The sequence below is a fragment of the Scardinius erythrophthalmus genome (assembly GCF_964197995.2).
Source record: "Scardinius erythrophthalmus genome assembly, chromosome: 22".
NCBI classification, from domain to species: domain Eukaryota; kingdom Metazoa; phylum Chordata; class Actinopteri; order Cypriniformes; family Leuciscidae; genus Scardinius; species Scardinius erythrophthalmus.
Window position 1 is genome coordinate 23,477,509 of NC_138242.1, and position 8,753 is coordinate 23,486,261.

The window sequence follows — 8,753 nt, forward strand, 5'->3', positions numbered from 1 at the left end:
GGCACGCTAGTAAGCTTGCCCTAGGTCTGCAGGCTGCCGCACTGCGTTGACAAGATTATAAAAATTAAGGATAATTTTTGGCTTCAGTATCTCGAGAAAGAAAGGCTTTCCCGTAGCGTAAGCAACTACGCAATACTCGTTCCCTCTTCTAGAGAGAACAGAGGTTACGTGAGTAACCGAAACGTTTTTATTCCTAACGCAATAAGGCATTTCTGAGTGAACAGCCGCTTAAAGACTACGGGCCCTATCTTGCACCCAGCGCAATTGACTTTGTACACCGACGCATGTATCATTCCTATTTTGCACCCGCGCAAAGCGCGCTTTTCCCTCCACAGAAGCACGTCGCTAAACTAGGGAATGAACTTGCGCTCCCTGGACGGTTCAGCGCAAAAAAGGAGACGTGTTCCGGCGCAAACGTTCCTTCATGCTATTTTGCAGGTTTAGAAAGCAATTGCGCCACTAACCAGGAAAAAACAGTTTAAAGTCAGTGGCGCATTGCGCATGTTATTCATATGCTATTTTAAGGGCGCATGCTTGGCCATAATCAATGTAGCGTGTGCACAAGGCGCATACACTTTGATTCTCTCATCTACACAGAAGCAGCAGTTTTCATTTTTGCAAATCATACATTATTAGGATAGATAGATAGATAGATAGATAGATAGATAGATAGATAGATAGATAGATAGATAGATAGATAGATAGATAGATAGATAGATAGATAGACAATTTATTATAAAAGCATACATCTAGCTTACACATTTACCCAAATTATCATACGCCTTTTTAACCGAAGTTAATTTGGGTGTGTTTCTCCATCCCCAACGTCCCTGACGAGAGTGTTGCTCTCCTTGGCTGTGAACTGCTCCTGGCGCGCGCCTGGCAAATCCGGCGTTTTATTGGGAATCCGTTTTAGAACAAGCGCGCCTGCTCTTAAAGGGAATGTGAGATGACGCTCTGATTGGTTTATTTCACGTTACGCCCAAACCACACCTATGAATAATGAAGCTACTTAAGACCAACCCATTTTAGATTTGCGCCTGGCGCAAGAGTCATTTATCCCGCCGGGAAAATAGCAACAGCGCCGAGACCCGCCCACAAAGTTACTTGCGCTTTGCGCTTTGACACTTGCGTTTCAGATCGTTAAAAAAGGGCCCTATGTGTTCAGGCGCGCCATGTGGTCGGATCATTTTCTTGTCTTAACTGAATCGTCAGTATTGTAACAATAATGTCTTATTGTAACGTTTGTTAACATTTTTATTCAAAACCGCGATTCCTTGATTTAAAAATAATAAATTCTTGGCAAAACATTAAATTCGAATTAATCGAAAAAATCGTTCAGCCCTATCCCAGACAGCAACATACAGTAGTGTTGGCCCAGATCCGGGCCACATCTGGCAGGCCTACATGTGGGCCGACAACATGGCCGGATCTGGGCCGACACTATGTTGCTGTCTGGGATATTGATCACTTATTTACATTTGGTTAATTCTGAACAAAACAAGTTAGACCGTGTATTAAAAACACATAAATACATACATACATATACATTATTTACTGCATTAAGATATTTCACAAATGCTGTCATGCAGATACATAAAAAATCGTTTTCATTTGTGAGATTACCATGGTCAACCATGCATGCAATTGTAAAACGTTTTTTTGAGAGAAGCTCACATTAAAAAAAAAATTACAATTACTTTTAACTAAAAGTTAATAGAAATTCAACACTGGATTGTTTTTATGTCATGATTACAGTAAGTATTTAGACTTTCCCCAAACAACAACAATTGTAAGAATAAGAAGTTAAGAATAAGAATATGCTATAATAAAATATAATAGCCTACTTCCTTTCACTTCTTTTATCCTGAGTGACAACAAATCAATCACTTTTCAGGATTTAAAAGAAGGACTGAAAGGTGCTTCAGAGATTGCTGCGTCCCATTTACTGTAGGCTAATGCATTCTGATCTCTTCTGTTAAGCAGGTATCCTCAGATGCAGCTCCACTGTTTGCATCAGTTACTGTAAAGAATAGAGTGATCTGTGAATGTGATGCAATGAGGAAAATATTCATTAGGCTACTTAACTGTTACCACAAACAAACCTCTGATTGGTCGCATCTCTGCAGCCTCTACATGGGTTTGACTTGATTTTGAACAGCCAACTGGTTTGGAGGAGATATCATTGTTGGACAAATAATTTAAGTATAAGTAGGCTATAGATATTTCAAATAAATATTTTTGAGATTCTGGTAATCCATACCTTTACATTTTATAGTCACTATTGCTGCGACTGCAGAGACTGCAAGGCCTGTGATGACAGTAGCAGGAATCCACCACTGGGTGGAGCTCTCTGACTGTCTTTTAGCTGAAACAATAAACAACTTGTATAGTCAACGAAATAAATAAGAAAATACGTTCTTAGTTGAACATAAATCAAATACAAGTGCTGATTATTTTGTCTTCAAGAAAGATCAATGAAATTTTAACATCACATTTTGCTGTTTAGTTAGCTGAAACAATCATCCACCAAAGGCTGTTGTGTTCAAGAGAGTATGGCGGTAAAATCATTGTTATTTACAGATTCGAGTTGCTCAGTTATACTTCTTATTATGCAGTATATATATTTTTTACTTGTATGTTTTATTATGTAGGATAAATAATTAATTTTAAACTATGATCACACTATCATATTAGTTATTTTCTTTTATAGAAGTAGGCCTATCGGCATCACAATTAACTAAACGTGTGGTGAATTTAATTATTTCCCAACTTTGGTTTGAACTCGATGTTTGCTCGATTAAAACACATTCCAGGTGTTTCTTTATTTGCCCCTTTTTTCAGTCAAAATGTTTCAAACAAAACATGTTTTCATTTGAATTTTGTTTTAATTTAAGTAACTGTTTTTATTTAAAGTGGTTATTTTATCTTTGATATCACTTTGCTTTCTGTTTTGTAATGTCTTTTAACAGAAATTAAGCCACTTCCTTACTGACATCATCATTCAGGAAGTGACATCACAAGCATCTGTAAGTACAAATGGATTTGATTAATTCTGTGATTGTTGGTTTATCTCACTCTAGAAGTAATGTTTGATAAAATTACTGAAATCTTCAAAATGTTAAAAGTTAAACAAGGTGAAACTCTAATGTAAACTTGCTCTCAGTCACCCACTGAGCAATGACAAAGTTAATCTTTTTATTTTCATCATTTCATTTTCAATAATCAAGTTATGATTAACAAAGTGTAGGTGCCCAAGCTTGACCAGTGCATATTTATAAAAAGTCAGATATACTCTAATCAAAAAAAAAAGTTTTTCTTAAATTGCAACACATTTCTTAAAGAACAGAGCTTAAAAGGTGAGGTATAACAAGAGCTATACTAGTCTTCATTAAATAATGATTTATTCATAATATTATTGATATTCTCATTAAATAACTCCTCTTCAAATATTATAGTTCTTTAATAGGCTGTTTACAGTAGCTAAGCAACTGCATATAAGAATTTAGTATATTAATATAGTCAAATGCTATTTTACAGTTTGGAATGTGGCTTAACAAATCAGATTTCACAACCTGATCTCATTTTACAAGGTGGTGATTTCATATGAATTTGTATGATTTGGTTATTTGTATGAAATCATATGATTTTTAGAAGAAAAAAAACAATCAAGAAGGTCCACCCCTCCCCTAAACCTTACCGTCAGTGGGGAGTAAGCAGAGCGTATTACATACTGTACATACAATATGAGATTGTACGAATTCATGCGAATTAACCCAATTTGGCAAATGGCTACAAATTATGAGAGTGTTGGATTTCAGAAATATGCTGTTATTTGTGATATTAAATTATTAAAATTTGAAATGTATGGTGTCGGTTTAAACATGTTCTCACCATTCGGTGTGATGTTGACCCTAGTACGGACCTCATGCTTGGTCCGGAGAGCAGAGAGGATGCAGGTGTAGAGACCAGCGTGCTCCAGTCTCAGCGGGATAAGGAACTGCAGTGACCCGTCCCCACCCTGACCCCTGGGGGTCACCAGTCGCACCTTGTCCTTCCAAACGCTGGAGCTCAGCTGTGTGAGGCTGTCATAGGTGTAGACGGTTGAAGTCTCGTGTCCTTTGGTGAAGGACCATGTCAGTGTGAAGTTCTGCAGCTTCCATGGAGCCGTGCAAGAGATGTTTAGATATTTTCCTTCGATGCTAGATATTTCTGTTCAATTGAAAATTGGTTAAAATTCTAACTTGAAAAGTGGGAGATAGTATACACTACCTCTTATCTGCATGGAATTGTTTGGTCGGCGTTGGAAATATTTGGTGATGCAATTTCATGTAATAATAATGATGATGAAATGCAATGCAACACGTCCAGACATTTATGAATTTACTCTGAGAGATCAAACCTTTCTCCTGCAGTGATGTCCTCCATGTCTGAGACCTGTAGAATGATTGGACGAGGCAGATGTAGGTCAGATCTTCCAGCTTCCTGATCTTGCTCTCCACAGAGTACCGGTCTTGTTTGTCGGCCGTTTTGCGTGTGAAGGGTTGGAGTGCGTCAGGCAGAACGGCTGGCTCTGTGAACAAGGTTACGCGGGGAGCTGGGTAGACGTCTCGGGTGGAGCATATAACTTCCTCAAAACCACTGAGACGTGTCGTCTCGAGGCTCACCGAGTGGATAGGGGCTGGAATGACAGATATTTGTTGTTGTTGTTTATGGTGTAGTTAACATTTTTAAGTCTAGATTGCTGTGGCATAAATTATAAATTAGGAACATTTCAATATTATTTTTTATTTCTGATTACCTTTTTTAAAGTCCCCCTGTGGTGAAAATCAAGCTTTTAATGTTGTTTAAATGTCTGTGTGGTGTTTTTAATATGCTTTAAGACAAACCATGTGCAAATTCATAAGTAACACCATTGCTGAGTATTTTCTCCTTAAAACTGCAGTGAACCAAAGACAGTCTCGCGGTTTGAAATCGCTGGTGTTTCTGACGTCACCTTGTAACCGATCACGTCAATGTGTGATTGTCAACAAGTGGATCTCCAAGCTGGTGCCAGTGAGTGGAGGTGGGGTTAATAAGCAATTTTGCATATTCATAGAACCGTGCATACTAAATGAGGCAAGGGTGTAGGGTTACGTTCAAGCAATTTTAAGGCATGAAGATGGCAACAAAGATGAGTTTTAAAGGGATCAAATGATTGACTATATGGGGACTTTTTAAAGGCACATGTTGTCTATTATATATATATATATATAATTCCTGAGTGTGAGTCTATGGCAGTTTGGATAAAAGTTATGAAATTGTGAAGGTTGCACTTACGTTCTGCTTATAAATTTTGATCCGTGTGGTGTACAAATGTAGTTTTAGTACATTTTTAATTTTGTTGTTAAATGTTGTATTACTAACACTTTAACGTATCCAGACTGCACTTTTTGTAATTGTCACAATGCCCTGACGTTTTTCTTATTACAATGACAGTGCTGCCTACTGTTTAAAAGTTATAGCTGTTGTCACATGTAGATGAACTCGCATAAATCAAAGATAAATAAAGAGTATTTTAATAAGCAAGGAGAACACGTAAGAGTATCATAGTAACAACTACACAATAACAAACAATACCAGGCAAAGAAACACAGGAAACTCAGGGCTTAAATACACGTAAGAATCAAAGATAAAACTGAACAGGTGTTGGTACAAATTAACAAGCAACCCAGACAGCAGCCTAGTGTCGACCCAGATCCGGCCCAGATCCGGCACACACGGATTCCACACGGCCCAGATGTGGACCGGATCTGGGCCGACACTGTTGCTGTCTGGGAAGGGAACTAACTAGAGAACACAGTAAAAACAAAAGCAAAATAGCTTAAATTAAGTTATTCATCTTAATTTTTTTCCTGTTTAATTCTGAAGTTTATTTAATGGTTATTGCTAGGAAAATCAAACAAACAATTTTTTTTTCTTGTGGTTAAAAGTGCCCCTGTGAGATTGGTGTTAAAATGTAGGCTACTTTTTTCAGGCCTTATTTTGTCCCCTCTTCAAGGAAGGTGCCAGTATCAAATTGTCACAGTTGAGTGATTGTAAAATAATTTTATATGTAATTTTATTTATGCTAGCTAAACTCTTGAACATAAACTTGTGATAGCCCACCTTCTACTTTGACTATGATGAAATGCTCACTGGTTTTTCGACTGCTGGTGACAAGACACCTGTACTTCCCCCTGTCCTGTGGGCCGCTCTTCTGGATATGAAGAGATGCATTACCAGAGGAAATCACTTCGGTGAATAGCGACGTCCTGTTGTTGTAGTGTTGATCTAACAGGCTGCTCCCCTGTTTATAACTGTAGATCAAGACATTCTGTCTGAACCAGTATATGATCTCATCTCCAACTGCTTCAAAGACACATGGTAGGACACAATCTTCTGAGAACATGCAGGTTACCTGGATATCTAGAGTTGTGGCGAAGGGGAAGATAACAGGTTTTACACTAAAAAGTGTAAAAGAAAGTGATTTCTTATAAGGAAGTCAAGATATCAAATACTTTGTCTTGTCTAATCTTCAGTCACTCTGAAAGGTTAAGTTATACTGTATGTAAACGTATTTATACGGATCATATACTTAATTATATTCATGGGGCTGTTCTTGTTTCCTGAGTTGATCTGAGTGCATTTTGAGATCTACAAATTGACCTGAAAATATTTAGGTCATAGTTCATAAACAGAGCTGGAATTCTGGTTTTCCATGTGACCGATAAACATCAGACAATTAATCAGGCCAATGTTTTGGTTGTCAGACAGTTTTCAATGAAGTGCTTGGTTCGATTTTTACTAAGATTTCTGCTCTTACTCTTTTCTTATGACAACGGGCCATTTAAATGTTGTTTTTACAAAATATGTCAAATGGTCACAGATGAAAAATGCTGTGCTAAAAAAACACTGTGCTCAATTTCTTTTAGCTCAGCACTTTGATTCTTGTGGTCATATTTTAAAGCATGTAATGACTTCATGGTGTGTCTGAGACGATGAATTGTTCAATTAAACCAGGGATTCTTATGAAAAATGTTCTAGAGAAGCTGCACTGTTGGCCTACAGAAGCGAGTCTTGTAGTAAAAGGAGTATTACCTGGAGTTTTCCCAGTTGTATCAGCAATAATCCACACCAATATCAAACAAGTCCAAGAATGTTCTGCTGCCATCGCTCTCTTTTTTAAAAACTAAATGAATGCACTCTTCATCATCTGTAAATAAACAATAAATCATTATTAACCAGATAACTACTGCTTTCTGGCGAAATATCAGAAGGATTGAAACTTTTAAGACTAAAGTTCACAGTTTTGTCAGTTGTTTATATAATGATTTTGACGTTAACCTTTTTTTCTATGGCATTTTGCATTAGGTTAGAGCTTAATCCTCATATTGTTTTTATTTAGTGTGAAATCTGTCGATCACATTCTTTCTTTTTGTACAGTAAGTAGAATCTTCCGGATCAGATACACTCTTGCGATTACTCATAATAACAACGCATTTGAAGACAGAAATTTGCCATATACTAAGAAATTTAATTTAACAAAACAACTCACACACCTCTGTATAAGGAGCACACAAAGAAGTAAGATAAAATGATTCACTTTACACAGACAATTACTCAATTAAACAAATCTCAAAAGCATATAGTAGATAATAATGAAACTGATTCTCATGATTAGTTAAGTAAAAGTAAAAGTGTTGTGGTTATGATTCAAAAGGCAGACTCACGTGTGTGTGCGTTTTGATTGTGGATGGAAAGCTCTTCTCTGACGGTGAACAAGACTAGACAGACTTGTTTATTTTAGGAGCACACACGTTCATAGTATCAGCATAGGCCTGTCACTTTAATGCTGCTGCATGAATGGGTGGAGTTTTAGAATTTTTCATTGAGCGAAAAATACTTTTTGGCTGAAAATATAGAATGTCCTAAAAACAATACCTGTTGAACCCCAATTCATTTGTATTTTCTGTAGAGGACATATCAAAATGTTTGGTTGGTAATTTAGTTTTCTTGCTTTTTAGAAATGTAAGGAAAGATGAAAAGATTAAGTTTATTTGTATTATTTTGTATATATAATTTGTATTGGATCAATTTAGGCTTTCAAAATAGTCTTTCTTTATGCAACATTAATTTTAATTTTGTTACTAATAAGTTAGTAATTTAGTTCATTTTAGTTAAAACCTGAATATTTAATGATTATAATGTGTTTTCACTACTAATGTGACGCCACTACAGGTAAATAGGGTAAAAATTTACAATATTCTTATGAAATATGCAAACACTCATTATTGCAATATTTGATGTTTTATAAGTTGCCCCCAAAACATGCTAATATAAAAATAGGCATCATTGGGCTCCACAAATATTGGCTCAATGGTAAATATGAATAAAACTGACAGTGAAAATTTGTTTTTGCTATTTCTCCTCTCAGTCTTTCATTTAAAATATTCACAAAAATCTAACCTTTAATTAAAGTAAAATGAACCTTCAATAAAAGTCAAATAGTTCAAAAGATTATCTTCTTTTAGATTTATTTTCTGAAATATATGTATTCCACAATTATTGGCACACCTTCATTTAATACTTTGTGCAACCTCCCTTTGCCAAGTTAACAGCTCTGGACCATCTCCATGTGTAATAAGGTTGATGAACATATGGCAAGAGATTTGAGACCATTCCTCCATACAGAATCTCTTCAGATCCTTCAGATTTAGAGGTCCATGCTTGTG

The 8,753-nt window shown here is 36.3% G+C and overlaps 2 protein-coding genes across 2 annotated transcripts in view; one reads left to right on the forward strand and one right to left on the reverse strand.

Annotated features, from left to right (window-relative positions):
- Nucleotides 1–3,298, forward strand: part of cip2a (cellular inhibitor of PP2A) — a 44,289-nt gene extending 40,991 nt beyond the window's left edge. Inside the window, exon 23 of the mRNA XM_081352654.1 lies at nucleotides 2,973–3,298. Within this exon, the coding sequence (XP_081208780.1) occupies nucleotides 2,973–2,979 (7 nt within the window). The 3' untranslated portion in view covers nucleotides 2,980–3,298. The remainder of the gene's footprint in view (nucleotides 1–2,972) is intronic.
- Nucleotides 3,286–7,192, reverse strand: hhla2b.1 (HERV-H LTR-associating 2b, tandem duplicate 1; the record flags this gene model as incomplete). Its single annotated transcript, XM_081352773.1, has 5 exons — nucleotides 3,286–3,296; nucleotides 3,895–4,212; nucleotides 4,403–4,681; nucleotides 6,148–6,447; nucleotides 7,120–7,192. 5 exons carry the CDS (start codon nucleotides 7,190–7,192, stop codon nucleotides 3,286–3,288), a joined length of 981 nt encoding a protein of 326 aa, XP_081208899.1.
- Between the last annotated feature and the right edge of the window lie 1,561 nt (nucleotides 7,193–8,753).